Raw genomic sequence first — 23,411 nt, 5'->3', positions numbered from 1 at the left:
GAATAACCACAATAAGACAATATTGGTGCAACAGAAAATGTGTTTATTTTCCCAAAATATGTCCACAACGTTTTTCACAGTCCTGTGTGTTCGGCCCCATATAGGGGCTTACAAAACAGTGTCAGGAGATACACATTTATATATAATACTTTTATATTACTATTTACAGTATATATTTATAACTATTTTATCCACATCCAGTGGCGACCCGTCATTCAGGGCAGAGCCCCACCTGTTTTGAGCCCCTCCTGTTGTCTGTTTTGCATGTTATTTTGGTATTAATACGTGTTACATATCTTTCAAACAATAAAAAATTAAAATTAAATCATTGAGTTAATAAAGCCGCATACAAACATGGGTCTCTTTTTTGCTTTCTTGAGTAAGGCAGCTTCAAAATGCAGGTGTTTCAGCCTAGCTCAGTGCTTTCTGTGGTGGTGAGGCAGCCAGCGGAAAATACGGAGCGTAGGGGTTGGTAATGTTCTCTAGTTGCGCCGTGACTGGCTCAGTGTTCTGTCACTCATGGGGACACTACGTCACTGAAAAATCTACGGGTAGAGCTAAAAAATTCAAGCCCCTCGGGTGCGGCCTTAGAGTTACATTAGAAGTGCCCATCCAAAAAAGCTCAAGGTCATTGGCCACAGATAAAATTGTCAAATCTCGTTATATCTACCGTAGCTTTGAGTGGACTGATCATGTCAACATCATACTTTCAAAATCTTAGCTAGCAAGCTAGTCAAGCAGTCATCATCATGAATCACATTGACAATCTACTGGCAAATCCTTTTCAATCCTTGTCATATGAAGAGAAATTATAGATAAAACGTATCGGTGCTCATCTGTGATTGGACATAAATATTACACAAGTTGGACATCGCAAATTCAACAATGAGTGATTTGGAAGGAATCAGTGGCTAACTGCAAGCGTTGCAAAGCAATCGCTAGCCTGCTATTCAGTGGAGTGGGTGTGTGGTCTATGTCTGGGTTTAAGGGTCTCTTTTCCAAGATTAAAAGGATAAACATTCATTATGTCAATCCAGCAAGACTTCTACCACATTCAAAACAACTGGAAACTCAGAACTGGGAAATCTCAGACTTCAGTGAGTTCAAAAATAACTCAAAAAGTGAGTTTTAAAAAACTAGCTCCAACTGGAAAAATATGTTTTGAATGGTCATCAAACTTAAAATTCCAAGTCGGGAACCCAGGCCTCTTTCTAGAGCTCCAATTGGAAGATCATTGGAGGTCAGGATTCTACCTTGTTTTTTCCCCAGAGTTCCCAGTTGTCTCAAAAGCACCATAAATCCAGAGAATACCAGACTTTGATGACAAAGTTTGATGAGGAATGCTGTGCCACCTTCCTTGGTCCCTTTCCCCCTCATAACTTAGCCTACTGTTCTGACTTGGTGGTGCACATATAGCCTATAGCCTGTTTTAGATAAATGTAATCATTGAATATTGTAAGAGCTTTCATTGTCTGCTTATATGCCCTCTTTATTTATCCTACAGTTCTGACTTGGTGTACAGGGAGAATACTGTAAGAACGGACTCTGTTTTGAATTCTGTAGCTGTACATTTCAAAAGTACATAACAAGTAGTTAAATTGACTACGTCCGTATTAGCTCGCTCATCAATGTCTTAATCAAAATTACAGATTGCCTCTTATCCGCTCGTCGTCCCCTTATGCCATAGTTTGTACATCTTAATTGTCAGAAGAAACCACATTTGTTTAAGCAAGTCAGCCATATCAGCTATGTTTTTTTAAGAGGCTGAATGAACTGTTTTGCTGCCAGACAAGGCTCTGCTGATAGCCAGGTGTAAGCAGTGGTAAGGATTCACTCCATGGTGCTGAAAAGAAAGCTTTGCTGTTGGGACAGCTTTATATAGGCCCTTACAGTTTGCGGGCACTGTTTGTCACCATTATAGTGCTATTAATGTATTGTTTAGTGTTGTGTAGTAGCTTTGCTGGCATGCATCTAAAAAAAAAATGGGGAGTTTGCCACACCAAGATTTACATGCTAAAATCGCCACATCTAGATGTGTTATTAATGGTAAATCCTCCTTTCATATTTAGGAAGTTCTGTTTCAATCCGTGGTACATTCATGTGGTTTCTCATAGGCAGAAATAAGCCAAAACTGAATTACATCAACATACCATACTAAGCTCTGCCCAATCGTATGATTTGACCCAATAAAGCTTATTTGAAGTGAAACAATGTTCCCATATATAGATTTCTCATTATGTCTATGGTAAATGGGGATATCTTTAAGAACTGAAACACATGGTTTGTAAACAGCAAAAATAAGCTCTAGTAATTATTCTTGAAGAAATTCAAATGAGTCTGCAAAAATGTTGTTACACTGTAAAAAGGTTTCTGATAATCAACATTTGGCTATGATTGTACAAGTGTGATTTTAAGCAATGGACGAAAACTTGACAATGAAGAGCAAAAAAAAGCCGAATATTTAAATAAAGTGCACAAGTGCTCATTCATAAATTCACTCGATAGTGGGACAAACAAATACAATCACAAAAAGTCCTTCCATGTATATTGTGTCTTTATAGTTCTTTGTGAGTGAGTAGCACACACTTTCAATCTCTCACACACACACACACACACACACACACACACACACACCATTCGAGTGGGTCAGACAGCTAGCATGTCAGAAAGCCAGTGTCCGTCAGTGTCTGTAAGGCAGGCAGTCAGTCATTCAAGTGGAACTGTCTGCTGGTTCAGTACTTGTCCATCTTCCACGGCATCGGATCTCATTAACCCCTAATTTCTTCTTCTCTGTGCAGCTGAGATTTAAGTGCAGATCGCATCTAAAAGTCATGTCTCTGTACAAACTACTGTAAACTCCACCAGTGTATTAGGTACGTATTATGCTTGTAGGCCTATACACCCATACAAAACGCAGTTCATGCAGACTCATGGACACAGCAAATAATTCAATTTCAAGATCATTCAATTATAAATAGAAAAAAAAATGGAAATCAAGCCTACAAAGTCCAGTACAAATGCAACACTCACGCATCCCTAAAAACATCTCCTTTCCATAGTACAAACCCTATTCCCCACAAACCTTCACTCATTGGTGTGCTTGGTGACATTTCACCTCGTTTCCTTTTTCTTTTTTTTGCAGTATTTCTTGTGGCAAATTTGTACGTCTTGTTTTAAAAAAAAAGTTTGCTTAAGTAGCCAAGGCATTTTTGCACCAAGAAGTAAACAAAAATTGTTGTATTAAATCTCAGAGAGGTAGAACCCTGCCAATTCTCTGCAAGGAGATCGACATGTTGATAGAAAGACAGACACGTGTAGATAGGTGTTGTCTGCAGGTCAGATGTTTTGTAAACAAAAAAAGCAGCAAAAAAAATGACTGAAACGCTCAATCAATCAATGGAGAAAAGCTAAAACAAAAACATTTTGGATTTGTGCAATCTTAGAGAGCTCTCAAAGACAGTCGGACTCTTAAACATAGAGGATGACGTTATCCGGGGGACAGTGCAGGCTGTCGGAGGTGACAAGGGGTCTGCAGGTGGCCTGGGGTTGAGAGGGCCGGCAGCTTTTGAGATGAGGCGAATCACAGTCGTCTGACGTCAGCTCGGCGATGTCGTCTGATTGGGTATCGGACATCTCCAGGTCGCTGCGGATGCTCTCGGGCTGGGCCAAAGTGACATCGCGAAGCCCCTCCCTGAGCGACGCCCCTGGAGACAGGCCTAGTGCTGAGCCAAACAGAGCCCCGCCCCTTCTGGAGCTGCAGTCCTGAGGCTCCTCCCCCCCTGAGCCAGGGCATGCTGCCATAGCAGCAGGGGGCGTGTTTAGGTCTTCCTCACTGGTCAAGCAGAGGTGGCTGGGTTTAGTCTCGATGTCCACCTGGATCTCCAGGTTATTACAGTCCCTAGGAGAACAAAGACGTTTAGATTCACTAGTCACCATATCATCTGCTGTATCCAGAGTCACCTTGCCTACCATTATAAGTTAACTCAAAGCTGGTTTTAAAACGTCTGTCGGGAATTAAATCAATGGCAAAAATAAATATTTCTGAACCACAAAGTGCTGCCTGCATACCACACAGACTAAAGACAAGTCAGACTCAAGAGAGATTCAAGAAAATTGAAGAGTTGCATCAGAGACAACAACAACGTCAGACCGACAGAAACAGATTGAGACTAGATGGCAAATCAAGGAGGGGGAGCAGATTTTCTCAAAATCGTGTGTGTGTATGTAAGAGAGAGGGAGATTGTGACACTCACCTGTCAGGTAGTGTGTAGGAGGAGATAATGGAGCCGGCCATGCCCCGGGTGCTGGCACAGTCACTACCCGCTCCCAGACTACCTGTCTCTCTCTGGGCACCATCTTTCCCCAGCTCCCCTCCCTGGAGCTCCAACCTGGAACAACACAAAACATGATTACAGTGTTCAACATATGTCACATTACATTTACTCAGCAAAAACATTTACAGCAGAGGTTATAAGAGCAGTCCTCATCCAACCAAGATACATAACCTTCAAAAGGGACAACAACAACTGTAAACTGTTAAACTGTTTGTTTAAGTCTTACTTGGCCCCTATTTATACTGTCTCCCTGTTTACAATACACATTCCCCTCCATAAGACGTACAGAACAGGTTCTCTTCCCTGCTGGGCCCCCTCCATACCTGTTGTATTTGCCAGTCCTGGCTCCAAGGGCACCCCCGGCCAAAGTGTTAAAGTGGGGGGTGTCCCCCAGGACCCCAGGGGCCACAGAGAGACCATCGCTGGGGGAGGTGGTGCTGAGGCCGCTGGCTGCCCCCTCCAGGCTGCTCTCACCCAGGCTGGGGGACTTGAGGGCCCGCCAAGCATCAGCCACTGGGGGACAATTATTTGATATTTTTATTTGATGCATGATGAGATGTTTATCAATTCGATTCCATTCAATATTTCTTATCTCAATTCATTTGCAGTTTAATTACGTTTGTCACATAAAATTGAGACATACAGTTGAAGTCGGAAGTTTACATACACCTTAGCCAAAAGCAAGTCAGTTTTTCAGAATTCCTGACATTTAATCCTAGTAGAAATTCCCTGATATAGATCAGTTAGGATCACCACTTTATTTTAAGAATGTGAAATGTCAGAATAATAGTACAGAATTATTTATTTCAGCTTTTATTTCTTTCATCACATTCCCAGTGGGTCAGAAGTTTATGTATTAGTATTTGGTAGCATTGCCTATAAATTGTTTAACTTGGGTCAAACTTTTGGGTAGCCTTCCACAAGCTTCCCACAATAAGTTGGGTGAATTTTGGCCCATTCCTCCTGACAGAGCTGGTGTAACTGAGTCAGGCCTCCTTGTTCGCACATGCTTTTTAAGGTCTGCCCACAAATGTTCTATGGGATTGAGGTCAGGGCTTTGTGATGGCCACTCCAATACCTTGACCTTAAGCCATTTTTCCACAACTTTGGAAGTATGCTTGGGGTCATTGGCCATTTGGAAGACCCATTTGTGACCAAACTTTAACTTCCTGACTGATGTCTTGAGACGTTGCTGCAATATATCCACATAATTTTCCATCCTCATGATGCCATCTATTTTGTGAAGCGTACCAATCCCTCCTGCAGCAAAGCACCCCCACAACATGATGCTGCCACCCCAGTGCTTCACGGTTGGGATGGTGTTCTTCGGCTTGCAAGCCTCCCCCTTTTTCCTCCAAACATAACAACGGTCATTATGGCCAAATAATTATATTTTTGTTTCATCAAACCAGGGGACATTTCTCCAAAAAGTATGATCTTTGTCCCCATGTGCAGTTGCAAACCGTAGTCTGGCTTTTTAATGGCAGTTTTGGAGCAGTGGCTTCTTCCTTGCTCAGCGGCCTTTCAGGTTATGTCAATATAGGACTCGTTTTAATGTGGATATAGATAGTTTTGTACCTGTTTCCTCCAGCATCTTCACAAGGTTCTTTGCTGTTGTTCTGGGATTGATTTGCACTTTTTGCACCAAAGTACGTTTATTTTTAGGAGACAGAACGCGTCTCCTTCCTGAGCGGTATGACGGCTACGTGATCCCATGGTGTTTATACTCGCGTACACTTGTTTGTACAGATGAACGTGGTACTTTCAGGCGTTTGGAAATTGCTCCCAAGGATGAACCAGACTTGTGGAGGTCTACAATATTTATTCTGAGGTCTTGGCTGATTTCTTATAATTTTCCTATGATGTCAAGAAAAGAGGCATTGAGTTTGAAGGTAGGCCTTGAAATACATCCACAGGTACACCTCCAATTGACTCAAATGATGTCAATTAGCCTATCAGAAGCTTCTAAAGCCATGACATCATTTTCTGGAATTTTCCAAGCTGTTTAAAGGCACTGTCAGCTTAGTGTATGTAGACTTCTGACCCACTGGAATTATGATGCAGTGAATTATAAGTGAAACAATCTGTCTCTAAACAATTGTTGGAAAAATTACTTGTGTCATGCACAAAGTAGATGTCCTAACCGACTTGGCAAAACTATAGTTTGTTAACAAGACATTTGTGGAGTGGTTGAAAAATGAGTTTTAATGACCCCAACCTAAGTGTATGTAAACTTCAGACTTCAACTGTACATGTAGGTAAGAGTTGTTGTTGTATTTTACAGTATTAAGTCTATTAAAGCAAAAATTATAGCTATTGAAGTATTGCTCACCTGTGATAGGGCCATCGTCCTCGTCAAAGTCGATCCGCATGCCACGCCCCTTTCCTCGGCTGACGCCACAGCCTCCTCCGCGGCACAGAGAGATGGGCACAACTCCATAGACATACGCCAACATGATGGGCACACCAATACCCACGCTGACGGCTGCAATCACAGGAGCTGTGACGATTGACAGGGCCACTCCCCCTGTGATGGCCAGGTTCCTCCTGTGGCGATTGGTCTTCATCCCGTCATAATGGGCGTGAATCTATCACAAAAAAAGAAAAGATAGATATTAGTGAAGGTGAAGTTATACAGTAAATACACATCCTGGACAATGGTCTAACAGTGTAGCCTGGTCCCAGATCTGTGTGTGCTGTTTTGCACAATGAGTTGGCAAAAAAGGGCTGTTGCAGATAAAATGTCTGTACTGTGATTCAGATACAATTATATTATAAAGCACTTGGGAGAAGTAGGTCATGTGTCGTGTAAGGGGATTTCTTTCTTTTTTTCACAGACTTACAGTGCCTTCGGAAAGTATTCAGACCCCTTGACTTTTTACACATTTTGTTACGTTACAGACTTATTCTAAAATGGATTAAATATTTTTTAAATCCTCAGCAATCTACACACAATACCCCATAATGACAAAGTGAAAACAGGTTTAGACATTTTTGCTAATAAAAAAATAAAAACTGAAATAGCTTATTTACATAAGTATTCAGACCCTTTGCTATGAGACTCAAAAATGAGCTCAGATGCATCCTGTTTCCATTGATCATCCTTCAGATGTTTCTACAACTTGATTGGAGCCCACCTGTGGTAAATTCAATTGATTGGACATGATTTGGAAATAAGGTCTCACAGTTGACAGTGCATGTCAGAGCAAAAACCAAGCCATGGGGTCGAAGGAATTGTCCGTAGAGCTCCAAGAGAGGATTGTGTCGAGGCACAGATCTGGGGAAGGGTACCAAAAAATTTCTGCAGCACTGAAGTTCCCCAATAACAGTGGCCTCCATCATTCTTATATGAAAGAAGATTGGAATCACCAAGACTCTTCCTAGAGCTGGCCGCCCGGCCAAACTGAGCAATTAGGGAAGAAGGGCCTTGTTCAGGGAGGTGACCAAGAACCCAATGGTCACTCTGACAGAGCTCTAGAGTTCCTCTGTGGAGATGGGAGATCCTTCCAGAAGGACAACCATCTCTGCAGCACTCCACCAATCGGGCCTTTATGGTAGAGTGGCCAAACGGAAGCCACTCCTCAGTAAAAGGCACATGACAGCCAGCTTGGAGTTTTCCAAAAGGCATCTAAAAGACTCTCAGACCATGAGAAACAAGATTCTCTGGCCTGAATGCCAAGCGTCACGTCTGGAGGAAACCTGGCACCATCCCTATGGTGAAGCATGGTGATGGCAGCATCATGCTGTGAGGATGTTTTTTAGCAGCAGGGACTGGGAGACTAGTCAGGATTGAGGGAAAGATGAACGGAGCAAAGTACAGAGAGATCCTTGATGAAAATCTGCTCCAGCATGCTTAGGACCTCAGACTTGGACGAAGGATCCCTTCCAACAGGACAACGACCCTAAGCACACAGCCAAGACAACACAGGAGTGTCTTCAGGACAAGTCTCTGAATGTCGTGGAGTGGCCCAGCCAGAGCCTGGACTTGAACCCGATTGAACATCTCTGGAGAGATCTGAAAATAGCTGTGCAGCATCGCTCCCCATCCAACCTGACAGTGCTTGAGAGGATCTGCAGAGAAAAGTTTGAGAAACTCCTCAAATACAGGTGTGCCAAGCTTGTAGTGTCATACCCAAGAAGACTCTAGACTGTAATCGCTGCCAAAGGTGTTTCAGCAAAGTACCGAGTAAGGGGTCTGAATACATGTAAATGTGATGTGTCTGTTATTTTATTTTATAAATTAGCAAAAATGTCTAAAAACCTGTTTTTGCTTTGTCATTATGGGATATTGTGTGTAGATTGATTTTTTTTTAGAATAATGCTGTTGAGAGTGGATGGTAGGGAGTTGGCTGAGTACAACGGGTAATAGTCTGAAAGGTATTTCTACAGCTGTTAAGGCTTAGGGGCCTGGAACAATAAAGTGTGTGTTGGAGGGCTATAGTACATCATTCAAATGAGTTTAAATTCAAACTCGCAGTTATATTGTATTTCCACAAGGGTGCGCTAAAGAGATATCCTTCAAATGAGGTAATTCTGCAATTCTATCATGACACAACATTTCTTCACAATTATGTTGTTTCCGGAGAACAGTTGTAGCACCATACTGAAACTAACAAAAATTGTTTCTATGGTTTGAAAGCATCTATTTCAGGAATTGTATTTCTCAATTACTGGAATATAAAGTAGGAAATGAAAGTAACACCATGAAATGAAACATCATATTGACACCAACTACATTTTTAAGAACAGCACTGGCACATTTAATTTCTACAATGGATTGGTTTTCTGTTAAACTTCATGAAAAGTAAATACTTTCATTATCTTCCTTTTAATGTATATGCACTCACAGTAAGCCACTCTAAATAACAGAATCTGCTAAATGACTGAGTGTAGTCCTACATGTAAGGGGGGGGGGGGGTTCAGTAAGGGGTTGCCCACCTTGCGCCCCACATAGACGGGGAGGCCAATGACCATGGCAGGCACAGCGATACCAGCGATGAGGGTGATGCCCACTGGGGCTCCGATCAGTGTGCCCAGCTGCCACAGGATCTTCTTCTTACGGGTCCATGGCTTCTTTCCCCAGAACGTACACCCTGATGGACTGAGAAGAAGAGAGAGAGAGAGAGAGAGATGGGAGGGTGGGATATGGAGGGAGAGAAAAAGTGAGAAAAAAGAGAAACGATGGAATGGGGAGAAAATGCAGAGAGAGCGAGAGAAAGATTGTGAAAGAGAAAGAAAAAGGAGGAATGAAGAGAAAACATTTAGGAAGAAAGGGGTAGAAATAGGTGAAGAGTAAGGGCAGAGGGGTAGACAGAAGACTGATTAGTTCTGGGCCCAAGTTCAGGAAAGGGAAAGAGGGATACCTAGTCAGTTATACAACTGAATGCCTTCAGCTGAAATGTGTCTTCCGCATTTAACCCAACCCCTCTGAATCAGAGCTGCCTTAATCAACATCCACGTCTTCAGTGCCCGGGGAGCAGATACACCACAGCAACAGAGGAGTGGAGGTGAGGCTGTGTCATTATGAATTCAGAGCCCTCTGCTAAACGTCACACAGCAGTGAGACATGCATCACTGCCTGTTATCCACACCGTTACAGGATGCTCATGTGATGTCAGGAAAAGCTGTGGAAATGTTCATTCATTTTACTGTATGAATATATACTGAACAAAAATATAAACGCAACATGTAAAGTGTTGGTCCCATGTTTCATGAGCTGAAAAAAAATAATAATAATTCTCACACGCACAAAAAAATGTATTTCTCTTGAATTTTGTGCACAAATTTGTTTACATCCCTGTTAGTGAACATTTCTCCTTTGCCAAGATAATCCATCCACCTGACAGATGTGGCATATCAAGAAGCTGATCATTACACAGGTGCACCTTATGCTGCAGACAATAAAAGGCCACTCTAAAATTTGCAGTTTTGTCACACAACACAATGCCACAGATCTCAAGTTTTGAGGGAGTGTGCAAATGGCATGCTGACTGCAGGAATGTCCACCAGAGCTGTTGACAGAGAACTGTATCTTAATTTCTCTACCATAAGCCGCTTCCAACGTCATTTTAGAGAACTTGGCAGTACGTCCAACTGCAGACCACATGTAACCACGCCAGCCCAGGACCTCCACATCCAGCTTATTCACCTGTGGGATCGTCTGAGACCAGCCACCCGAACAGCGAAACTGAGGAGTATTTATGTCTGTAATAAAGCCCTTTAGTGGGGAAAGGGTCATTTTGATTGGCTGGGCCTGGCTCCCCAGTGGGATAATACAGTGGGATAATGCACCAAATATCAATTTCAACAATTTTACTGAGTTACAGTTCATATAAGGAAATCAGTCAATTGAAATAAATAAATTTGTCCCTAATCTATGGATTTCACATGACTGGGCAGGGGCACAGTTTATTTATTTCAATTGACTGATTTCCTTATATGAACTGTAACTCAGTAAAATTGTTGAAATTGATATTTTTTGTATCCTTCTTATCAAAACAATAAGACTTTTAACTCCATTATGTTTGTGTCAGTATTTAGTTTGATCTTAATTCCATAAAATGATGGTATTTCTTTTTTATAAATAATTTCTGGAGGATTTGTTTTTTAAAGCACCAGTCCAGCCCCAGTAATAACAGTCATGCTTTACAATCGGGTGGATGTCATGTAGGCCTAAACCTAATGTAGCAGGAGTAAAAGAAGGGAGTTCCGAAGTTCCCACATCCGCTTTTCAACAGAAAAGGAAGCTCGATTGAACTTGCTGTATCCCTAAAAACCGTATGCATCCGGCTGTTGGCAACTCCACTAAGGGTGGGTAGGCCTACACGTATTTTTGGCCACATGGAAAGTAGTCTACTACTACGTTACATACTGTGTTGACGTGAACTGCCGTAGGCTTGAAAGTTACCTGAGGTAGTGCAGGTCAGAGATCTCCTTCATGCAGAGCCAGCAGAACTCACAACCACACACTGCACAGGTCATGTGGTTACAGCTGCCGTCGTTCATCTTGATTATGTAGGCGCCACATCGTGGGCAGGGCTTGATGTCATCAGCTAGAGACGAGAGAGAGTGGGTAGGTTGATTAGTGGGAGGAGGATTCAGGACAATGTTGATCTGAGGTCAGTTTGAATGGTTTCCCGTTAGGATTTGGGGAGGGTAAACTCATTCTAGATCTGTGCCTAAAAAGGGACTTCTACTTTTACCAGAGACAGAGGAGAATTGGTTTGGAGACATTGACTGCCAACAGCTAGTATAAGAGACAGGCTGAGACAGATAAGAGGTTGTGGTAAGGGCTAATTTATACAGACTTTTTGTTCTGTCCTTTGGAACCTGAGAGGTCTGAAAATTGCTTTATGAGAAGAGGGCGACGAATACAGAGACATAATAATAACAACATTATGAAGAGTCATCAAAGTACTTACCAGGCCCGTGCTCCTGCGTGTAGCTGGGTGAGTGGTTGCTATGCGGGTGCAGGAAGAATGCCCTTTGCTGGCGGGCCGAGTCACAGGTCTGGTTGGGGTGCCACGCCTGCTTGCAGTGGTAACAGAACTCAGCCAAGCAGCCCTCTCTACGACACACCAGCCTGGGGCAGCTGGCACAGCCCGAAGCGATCACTGCAAACCTGGCAGAGGGAGAAAGAGGGAGATGTTTGATTTTCAGAAAAACCTTTATAGGCACAATTCGGCTAATGCGAAATCAATTGCAAAGGGAAAACTACATCACTGCACTGAAAGAGAGCGAGAGGAAACACAGCAGCCTTGGAGGAAGTGGCTAAGGTCAAATGTAAATACACGGTAGCTGGACAAATGGTTACATTTACTGAGCCGTGGAGAGAGAGTATGTTAGAACAAAGGGTAAGAGTTAAGGAAAAAGAGAGGAAGGAGAAATAGGCCAAAGGTGATTTCAGGCTGTCTCTAGAGTAACCTAAATAAAGGGCATGAGGGGAAAACGACCAAGAGCTAAACGTCATTGCAATTCTGATAATATGCTTCGACACAACCTGATCTCAGAGCATTTCGTATTATTCTGTATGTAAATCCGAGACACTCCATTTGTGTGACATGTTACGGTATGTATTATTTTCTGGATGTCAGTCACCCATTTCGTATGATATGTTTACGAATTACAATTCTTATTACATATGTTACGAATTTGCAAATCGTACAATATATCATGAATTTGCAAAGCGTAGTACATGTTACGAATTTGCTAAACATATGATATGTTAAGAATTCTAGCTAGGTGGCTAATGTTAGCTAGCTGGCTAACATTACCTAGCCTAGGGGTTATGGTTAGGTTACAGGGTTAGGGTTAGGGTTAGGGGAAGGGTTAGCTAACATGCTAAGTAGTTGCAAAGTAGCTAAAAAGTAGTAAGTAGTTGAAAAGTTGCTAATTAGCTAAAGTTGTCTGTGGTGAGATTCAAACTCACAAACGTTTGGTTACTAGACGTTCGCGTTATACACACACACCGATCCACCGCGACCAACTATTATTTTGAGGTTAGATCGGTTTTAATATCGCAGATAGATTGTGGCTTCCATCAATGTAATTGTCTGCATCATTTCCAATCCCCCATATATTTTTTTGTAAATATATTTTCCTTTATTATTTTCCCCTAACCCTACCATCCCTCCCCTAATTGGAGTAAACTAATAGACAGCAACAGTTAGTATTTATAAGCTGGAAGTAGAAGCCTATATCAATTGTACGGACACAGTGTATTTTACAATAGTTATCTTTTGTTTGTTTTTAGTCCCGACCTTCAGCTACACTCAACCCCTCCCATCGATCTCTGAAGACCATTCAGTTTTGATTTCTATTTGCCATATATTTTTAACTGTGCTGTTTCACAAAAGTTCTGAACCTACATACATTTTACAGACACAGTATATTTTACATTAGCAATATTGTTGTATTGAGCCCCATCTGTCTTACTATACCAAACATAACATATCATACTAATTTGAGTGGCCCGGATTTACGTTTACCATGTTACGTCTAATCTATGAGACCAGGCTGATCTACATGATACCATACACAAACATCTCCTTACCAGTGGAGGCTGCTAAGGGGAGGGCGGCTCATAATAATGGCTGGAACAGAACAAATGGAATGGCATCAAACACATGGAAACCACGTGTTTGATGTATTTGATACCATTCCACTTATTCCGCTCCAGCCACTACCAAGAGCCCGTCCTCCCCAATTAAGGTGCAACCAACCTCCTGTGCTCAACACAGGAAGGAGGCTGCCACATCACCATGAGAGGGGAGGCAGGGTTCTTATCTTTTCTACGATGTAACAAGATCATTAAGTACTGTATGTGATGATGAAATGGTATTTAATCTAATACAACACTACGAGTGAGTGACAGTGTTCAAAGACAGACTGAGCAAAACTGAATTTAAATTAGAAAGTTACTCTCTTTCTCATCAGAAAACAATGCTAAAAATGACATACGACCCTTCACACAACTATTGCTTTGAATGTAGGTACTGGTATTCAAGCTGAGCACTCAATCTTATTGACCACCGCTCTCTTAAAGGCCTCCAGCATTCCATTACACAGGCAAACCAGATGTCAAATACCGAAACTGTTGAATCCCTACTCTGTCTCTTTCAAAACCTCAAACTAGGGGAAATGTTTCCAGCACTATGGGTTTTCCCCTTTAACACAGTTTCGAGCAGCCCCTATAATCCAGTTTGAGCTGGTTTCTCTCCCAATGACTGTTTGTTTATTCAAACTGGCAACATGTCTTCAAGCCTAAACTCAATGACTTGTTGCAACAGAGCAAAGACACAAGTTACCAAGGCAGGCTATTCCCTGTCGGGAACATTCCATGTTAACGCTGTCGTCAGTTCTGCTGTCGACAGTTGAGTCGTCAGTTCTGCTGCGGTGGAGCACGATAATGACAGACATCAAGGCTTTGACCGGTGGCAATCTGAGGAGTACAATGCTTACAAGCTGCACCTTTCGGAGCAAAGGCACTCGGACAGCCACATCTAGTGTCCAAGATTTCATTGCTGTGAAACTGCTTTGTTTTCCAACATTACAAATGTAATACAGACACAAAAGTGAGACAGACAGAATCCTCGGAAACACACACACACTGTCTGTGACTCTGTACACACACACACTCAGTCCAGTGAGTGTGTAATGATCACTTCAATTATAGAAATCCCAACCTCTCTGTTGCCCCTGGTAACACTGGCTACCTCTATGCCACATCACTAGTCACCATAGCAACTGACAGCCTGCGGAGCGAGCGGTGGACCGCTCACTGATCTGATTGGTTGTCTCTCACTGTCAATCAGGTAGAGTGAGGTCTGATTGGGGAATGGAAAGGGAACTGACCGATGAGACGAAAGGACAATGAAGCTCAAGAGTGAAAGGAGCCGTTCACAAAAATAATTGATTGAGTCTGAGTATGTCTTTGTATATGTGTGTATGTGTGTGATCATTCAAGTGAGAAAGAGATAAGGAGTCTGGGGTTTTTGTGACTGTGAAAAACAGATTTAAAAAAAAGTGAAAGACAAAGAAAGAAAGAAAGAAAGAAAGAAAGAAAGAAGAGCAATTGAGACAAATATATCCCAGAGACTCTATTGCCAGAGACAATCCAGGCCAATTTACAATAACCAAGGCCACATATTCCTTACATGACAATGTAGTTAGTACTAGAGGTCGACTGATTAATCGGAATGGCCGATTAATTAGGGCCGATGTCAAGTTTTCATAATGATCGGTACCGATTTGCCGATTTTTATTTTTTATATATATATTTTTTTACACCTTTATTTAACTAGGCAAGTCAGTTAAGAACACATTCTTATTTTAAAATGATGGCCTAGGAACGGTGGGTTAACTGCCTTGTTCAGGGGCAGAACGACAGATTTTTACCTTGTCAGCTCGGGGATTCGTTTTTGCAACCTACTAGTCCAGCTCTCTAACCACCTGCGTTACATTGCACTCCACAAGGAGCCTGCGTGGCAGGCTGACTACCTGTTACGCGAGGGCAGCAAGAAGCCAAGGTATGTTGCTAGCTAGCATTAAACTTATCTTATAAAAAACAATCAATCTTAACATAATCACTAGTTAACTACACATGGTTGATGATATTACTAGTTTATCTAGCTTGTCCTGCGTTGCATATAATCGATGCGGTGCCTGTTAATTTCTCATTGAATCACAGACTACTTCGACAAACGGGTGATGATTTAACAAGCGCATTAGTGAAAAAAGCACTGTCGTTGCACCAATGTATCTAACCATAAACATCAATGCCTTTCTTAAAATCAATACACAAGTATATATTTTTAAACCTGCATATTTAGTTAATATAGCCTGCTAATATGAATTTCTTATAACTAGGAAAATTGTCACTTCTCTTGCGTTCCGTGCAAGGAGTCAGGGTAGATGCAGCAGTTTGGGCCGCCTGGCTCATTGCGAACTGTGTCCATTTATTCCGAACAAAGGCCGCGATTATTTTGCCAGAATTGTACATAATTATGACATACATTGTGCAATGTAACAGCAATATTTAGACTTAGGGATTCCACCAGTTAGATAAAATACGGTTATTCTTTCAGTGAAAGTATAACCGTTTTGTTTTCGAAATTATAGTTTCCGGATTCGACCATAGGCTCGTATTTCTGTGTGTTATTATGTTATAATTAAGTCTATGATTTTATATTTGATAGAGCAGTCTGACTGAGCGATGGTGGGCAGCAGCAGGCTCGTAAGCATTCATTCAAACAGCACTTTCGTGCATTTGCCAGCAGCTCTTCGCAATTCTTCAAGAATTGCGCTGTTTATTTATTTATTTATTATTTTTACCTTTATTTAACTAGGCAAGTCAGTTAAGAACAATGACGGCCTAGGAACAGTGGGTTAACTGCCTGTTCAGGGGCAGAACGACAGATTTGTACCTTGTCAGCTCTGGGATTTGAACTTGCAGCCTTCCGGTTACTAGTCCAACGCTCTAACCACTAGGCTACCCTTATGACTTCAAGCCTATCAACTTCCGAGACGAGGCTGGCGTAACCGATGTGAAATGGCTAGCTAGTTAGCGGGGTGCGCGCTAATAGCGTTTCAAACGTCACTCGCTCTGAGACTTGGAGTGGTTGTTCCCCTTGCTCTGCATGGGTAACGCTGCTTCGAGGGTGGCTGTTGTCGATGTGTTCATGGTTCGAGCCCAGGTAGGAGCGAGGAGAGGTACGGAAGCTATACTGTTACACTGGCAATACTAAAGTGCCTATAAGAACATCCAATAGTCAAAGGTATATGAAATACAAATGGTATAGAGGGAAATAGTCCTATAATTTCTATAATAACTACAACCTAAAACTTCTTACCTGGGAATATTGAAGACTCATGTTAAAAAGAACCACCAGCTTCATATGTTCTCATGTTCTGAGCAAGGAACTGAAACGTTAGCTTTCTTACATGGCACATATTGCACTTTTACTTTCTTCTCCAACACTTTGTTTTTGCATTATTTACACCAAATTGAACATGTTTCATTATTTATTTGAGGCTAAATTGATATTATTGATGTATTATATTAAGTTAAAATAAGTGTTCATTCAGTATTGTTGTAATTGTCATTATTACAAATAAATAAAAATAAATGTTTAAAAAATGGCAGATTAATCGGTAAGGGCCTTTTTTGGTCCTCCAATAATCGATATCGGTATTGAAAAATCATAATCGGTCAACCTCTAATTAGTACCATTATGTGTGTATGGAATCTGCACTCTTCACACACCCACACACAGACAATGTACTGCTTTGGAAACCTCCACTCTAGGTGGCCCAAACCACACTAGACCTTTCCATGGTAGGACTGTAGGGAGGGAATGGTAGTGTATTGAGTCACTCTGGTTTCTTTAGAATGTAGGTCATCTATAGTCCAGCCCACTGTCTAGGTCCTTCCCCTTTGTCTGACAGGATTCACACTATCAAACAGACATGTTTCCTTTGAATATAAACATCATAGAGAATCTGTGCTTTCCCTCCCACAAACACAAACACACACACACACATGCGTGTGGCACACATACACAAACATGCTCATACCAGCTCATCAGAAATTTCCCCATATCACATTAAACGATCAGCCTCTGAGCATTGTCATTCCCCTTGTAACCACATAATAGCCTGACATTCTAACCCACTTAGAGAATTCTAGGCTATAAAACTTTCCTTTCACCCTCATAGTGCCAACTGTCACCTCTGCCAGAGCCAATAAAGCTTGTTATAATACTCTAGGTCATTCCAGTTTACGACAATCAGCCTCAAATTTATGATATCATTGACAGAACAATCCTTTCAAAGCATGAATCTGCTATAAAAAAAAAAAGTTATGGTTAGTGTTAATGGTAGGGGTTAGGTAAAGGTAAGGTTTAAGTTCGGGGTTAGGGGTTGAAATCCTATTTGTGGTCAGAAAGAGCTTGAAGGTTCTTCCACCCCTTCCTGCATGGCTAGGCTATAGAGCTAGGCTTACGGTTCAGGTTTACACCCAGGTTCAGACTAAGGTTAAGGCCAGGAAACAATGAGAGTTGATTCTTACCCGCAGTCGGGCGCGGGACACCAGCGGCAGTCCGGGTCGGAGGCCAGGCAGCGTCGCAGCAGGAACTCCTCATACTTCTCCAGCAGGGCTGCGTCGCCCAAGATGTCCGCCACCTGATGAGGCGCCAGGCGCTCCGAGCACTCGGGGCAGCTGAGATGGACGCGGCTCTCCGTGATCTCGATGCGCAGATACTGGCGCAGGCAGCACAGGCAGGAGCGGTGGCTGCAGCCCAGCAGCTCGGGAGCTGTTCGGGGGGCTGGGGCACCAGGCACAGGGGGCACTCCAGGAAGTCTGCTGGAGGAGAGGAGCTGGAGGTGGTGGAGCTGGAGGACTGGGGGGGACCCAGGGAGGTCCGGCTGGAAGAGAGGGGCTCTGCTGGGGTGGAGGTCTGAGCGGTGGCTGGGCCCTGGGGAAGGTCCGTGGCGGTGTTGGTAGGGGCTGGGTCGGGTGTGGAAGGGACTACAGGGGGAACAAGGGGGGCAAGTTGCTGTTGTTGATGCTGTTGGTTGTGGAGCTGGGATAAAGGGGTGGCTGCCCCTGCTTTGGCGCTCCGGGAACCCCGTTTGCTGTGGAAGAGGCTGTGGAAGGAGATGCGTCCTTGGCGTTTTCTCGGTGCCCGGCATTTGGGGTTGGGAATGCCGCTCACCGAGGAGTGGGGAGATTCCGAGTCCTTTTCCGATCCCATTTTCCCAGAAAGTGACACACAGTAGCGTCTTTCCTTTTCCGCTCTTATTAGTCTTATATCACCGTGAGGAAGCTTGCCTCACACACACGAACACAAACACACTCACACACGGGAGTACTTGTGCTCGGGTGAAACCAGAACGGAATGTCACTGATACCCAGTTGTAAACCCTTTTTCCTCTTCCTCTTAAACCCACAAATGGAACGATAGTTGAGAAGACAAAAGAGAAAGAGAAAGACACAAATAGCCAAAATTCCCCTTCCCTCCCGCTGGCTTTCACACCTCTCACACTCAGTTGCTCCAAATCAAGAATGTGAGAAAAGTCACAGGTGTGCTTTCGTCCAAACCAACATAGGGGTCCAAAATTACAGTAAACTGTTACTGTAAACCACAAAGAGGAGAATGAATACAACAGGAAACGTCACTGTCACTCCTTAGTAAATGGTTCTCAATTCAAACAAGGAGGAAAAAAACATCGAGGAACGTTATAAAAATGTATAGAACAACTTCTTGGGGGTTATTCAAAATGTCTTAAATCCTTCTTGGTGGTTGCTCCAGTCCAATTTTCTTCTGTAGTCCTTTTGCTCTCTTTTCTTCTCCTCTTCTCTTCTGTGTGTGTCTCTCACTCTCTCAATCAACCGTCTGTGAGGAGGAAGAAGAGAACAGGAAGTTAGCTGAGCAGAGAGCACAGGGAGCATGCTCAGTATGACACACCTCTCCCCTCCTTCCTCATTCTCTCTCTCGCTGTTATTACTTCACAATTAACTCTTGGCGCAGATAGTCAGGAAGAATAAATTCATTACACTATGCACACACATACAGCGTAGCCTAGTGGTTAGAGCGTTGGACTAGTAACCGGAAGGTTGCGAGTTCAAACCCCCGAGCTGACAAGGTACAAATCTGTCGTTCTGCCCCTGAACAGGCAGTTAACCCACTGTTCCCAGGCCGTCATTGAAAATAAGAATGTGTTCTTAACTGACTTGCCTGGTTAAATAAAGGTAAAAATTAAACACACCTGGCATAATCACTGATAAAGACATGCTCATTGACTCACACTCATAAGATACAGCCATTTGGAAAGCGAAATACTTTTTTTTTTTTAACTTACTAATGATGATGACATAATGTGGCTTGAAGAGGAAGCAAACTTATTCATCCGTCCATTTAGCTCCTATATTATTTATCCTCTCATTCCTTCCCTTTCTCTCATCCGCTCTTCTCCTTTGTCTCTCTCCGTCAATATGAAACCTCTCTCTCTCACACACACACACACACACACGTCGCAAGCTGCTCTCCACTTCACACTGCGCTTCTACTGCGGTTGCCATGACGATGCGCACTAGGAGCCGAGCAAACAGCGACCCACTCAGTGACTGTGGCACTTATGCATGCACTGACACACACACACACACACACACACACACACACAAGTAACATGTACTCTTGTCATTTACTCATATATATATATATATATATATATATGTATATATATATATATATAATGCATACACTGGTAAATATAGCACTGATTAATGTATGTGTGTATTGACACAGTGTTATAGGTGTGTGTGTGTGTGTGTGTGTGTGTATGTGTGTATGTGTGTCGAAAGTAATGTTATGCTAAGATAAGAGAAAAGGGCAAGAGAGAATCAGAGGGAGGGTTATGAGGGTTGACATTCAGAATCTGTGCCCCTCTCTTTAAGGTAGCCTATATATACCCACCTTCTAAGCACACACACACTGAGTCATAACAGCATCATTACTGTGTTCTGGCCTGTTTTCCTCCTCCTAAAGTATGCCTGGTCTATGACAAGGTCTATGACAAGGCAAATCTGATTATGATTCCAGTAGTAGCCTTTGAGTGCAGGAGGCTGAGAGACAGACACAGACAGAGGATCAACCAGTATGAGTCATAAAACATCAGACTTCAGCCCTTGTTGACAGACAGGTATATGGGAAAGGGCTGGGCTAACATAGATACTGCATGTAGCTAGCCATGATTGATTGAAATACTATTGGGTCAGTGACTGACAGATAGCAGCACCAATCGATAAGAGACCTTGGCTGAAAGAACTGGATGTTGTCTGTTTGCTTGCTCTCTTGCCTTGCACAGCCCTTAATAACAGCCAATAGCCACAGTTAAGACAGGTTGACCGGTAGTGATAGCGTTAGACAAAGGCTACAGGCTATCACAACAGGTTGTGTTGAAAGAAGAACATTGAACCATATTGATGAAACTGTAGTAGATTTCCACCACGTTACAGACGTACGTACACACACACACACACACACACACGCGATGAGGTGGAAATAAACATTCTATGTTATCCCAGCAGCAGTGCAGTAACCATGGTGCCTCTTCCCTCCCTGATCTGCTTGGCTGGTGGGTGAAGTGAAAGGGCCACTGTTGAATCATGGATAGCTACGGAGTATAAAAATAATGGCAATTTATATACACTATATCTACAAAACACCCCTTCAAATTAGTGGATTCGGCTATTTCGGTCACAGTATAAAATCGAGCACACAGCTGTGAAATCTCCATAGACAAACAAGTCAGTTCGTCATATTTCTGCTCTAACTGCCCAGGTCAACTGTAAGTGCTGTTATTGTGAAATGGAGCAACAACGGCTCTGCCGCGAAGTGGTAGGCCACACAAGCTCGCAGAACGGGACCGCCGAAGGCTGAAGCATGTAAAAATGGTCTGTCCTCGGTTGCAACACTCACTACCGAGTTCCAAACTGCCTTTGGAAGCAACGTCAGCACAAGAACTGTTCGTCGGGAGCTTCATGAAATGGGTTCCATGACCAAGCAGCATCACACAAGCTTAAGATTACCGAGCACAATGCCGAGCGTCGGCTGATGTGGTGTAAAGCTCGGCGCCATTGTACTCTGGAGGAGCAGAAATGCGTTCTTTGGAGTGATGAATCACGCTTCAACATCTGACAGTCCGAAGGACGAATTTGGGTTTGGCTGATGTCAGGAGAACGCTACCTGCCCGAATGCATAGTGCCAACTGTAAAGTTTGGTGGAGGAGGAATAATGGTCTGGGGCTGTTTTTCATGATTTGGGCTAGGTCTCTTAGTTCCAGTGAAGGGAAATCTGAACACTACAGCATACAATGACATTCTAGACGATTCTGTGCTTCCAACTTTGTGGCAATAGTTTGGGGAAGGCCCTTTCCTGTTTTAGCATGACAATGCCCCCATGCACAAAGTGAGGTCCATACAGAAATGGTTTGTCGAGATCGGTGTGGAAGAACTTGACTGGCCTGCACAGAGCCCTGACCTCAACCCCATCAAACACCTTTGGTATAAATTGGAACACCGACTGCGAGCCAGGCAAAATCGCCCAACATCATGTTGTGGCTGAATGGAAGCAAGTCCCCACAGCAATGTTCCAACATCTAGTGGAAAGCCTTCCCATAAGAGTGGAAGCTGTTATAGCAGCAAAGGGGGGACCAACTACATATTAATTCCCATGATTTTGAAATGAGATGGTCAATGAGCAGGTGTCAACATACTTTTGTCATGTAGTCAGCAGAATTGGTAATAGCCCTCTCATCATACACTCTTAGAAAAAAATGGTTTTCGGCTGTCCCAATAGGAGAATCCTTTTTGGTTCCAGGGAGTACCCTTTTCTGTTCCATGTAGAACCCTCTAGTGACGGTGGAAAAAAAACAGATAGTTACATATCGGGATATTATTTTTGACGATATATCATACCGTTTTGACAAGATCACAAAATTATTTTTGCGCTAGTTTGCTGTACCTGCAACAAAATTCCAATATTTTTCCAATTAGCTTTCTGTACTTTTATTTCTATGACTCATCGTTTTCTCATGGCTCTCTCCTGTCCCTCTGCAGGAATATGTATGGAACAATGAAGCGCCCCCCCCAAAAAAATCACAATACTGAATCACAATATATATAGAATCGTGAGAATCACAATACATATCAGATTGGCACCTAAGTATTGTGATAACATTGTATCGTAAGGTCCCTGGCAATTCCCAACCCTAGAACCCTCTGTGGAAAGGGTTCTACAAGGGATCCAAAAAAGGTTCTATCTGGAATCAAAAAGGGTTCTTCAAAAGGTTCTCCTATGGGGACAGCTGAAGAACCCTTTTAGGTTCTAGATAGCACCTTTTTTCCCCTAAGACTGTACCCTCAGGTTGGCACTAGCCTCTACTCTCCTATGATGAAACATAATTGCAGTGTGTGTGTGTGTGTGTGTGTGTGTGGATGATAGCTTTCTATAGCCCTGCGTGAGTGCCTTTTTATGTCTACATGACTCTGTAAGAGTTGACAGAAAACACCCAAGTGTGTGTGTGTGTGTTCGTGTCACTTCAAACTGAACTTGATGACAAAATAGATTGTCCCTGGAAACTGTGTAAAAGTGTACTACACTGACTGTCAGAAAATAATTCTGTTCATATGTCTCCTATGAGATTCCTTTTCAGAGGTAAAGGGAAATGCATGATTCTGTAAAAGGCTTTCAAGAGAAATAGCTCCTATGAAAATGCCCTTTCTCCCTTTGGTAACAAATTAAAATGTTAAAAAGCATAAAGAAATTCCTCATCTGGTTCAAAAACTCTCCTTCAATATATACTGAACAAAAATATAAACGCAACAATTTCAAATATTTGACTGAGTTACAGTTCATATAAGAAAATCAGTCAATTGAAATTAGGCCCTAATCTATGCATTTCACATGACTGGGAATACAGATATGAGTCTGTTGGTCACAGATACCTTTAAAAAAAAAAATAGGGCGTGGATCAGAAAACCAGTCAGTATCTGGTGTGACCACCATTTGCCTCCTG

The 23,411-nt window shown here is 42.7% G+C and overlaps 1 protein-coding gene across 1 annotated transcript in view; it reads right to left on the bottom strand.

Moving 5' to 3' along the window:
• Window positions 1-22: 22 nt before the first annotated feature.
• Window positions 23-23,411, bottom strand: part of LOC115128328 (E3 ubiquitin-protein ligase RNF19B-like) — a 34,033-nt gene continuing 10,644 nt past the window's right edge. Inside the window, 9 exon segments of the mRNA XM_029658081.2 lie at window positions 23-3,898; window positions 4,254-4,388; window positions 4,658-4,847; window positions 6,667-6,922; window positions 9,273-9,435; window positions 11,242-11,386; window positions 11,756-11,955; window positions 17,902-18,145; window positions 18,148-19,228. Of these exon segments, the coding sequence (XP_029513941.2) occupies window positions 3,469-3,898; window positions 4,254-4,388; window positions 4,658-4,847; window positions 6,667-6,922; window positions 9,273-9,435; window positions 11,242-11,386; window positions 11,756-11,955; window positions 17,902-18,145; window positions 18,148-18,586 (2,202 nt within the window). The 5' untranslated portion in view covers window positions 18,587-19,228 and the 3' untranslated portion in view covers window positions 23-3,468.

This window comes from Oncorhynchus nerka, linkage group LG4 (assembly GCF_034236695.1).
Source record: "Oncorhynchus nerka isolate Pitt River linkage group LG4, Oner_Uvic_2.0, whole genome shotgun sequence".
Lineage (NCBI taxonomy): Eukaryota > Metazoa > Chordata > Actinopteri > Salmoniformes > Salmonidae > Oncorhynchus > Oncorhynchus nerka.
The sequence above is the reverse complement of the archived record's forward strand: the minus strand, read 5'-3'. Positions and strand labels throughout refer to the sequence as shown.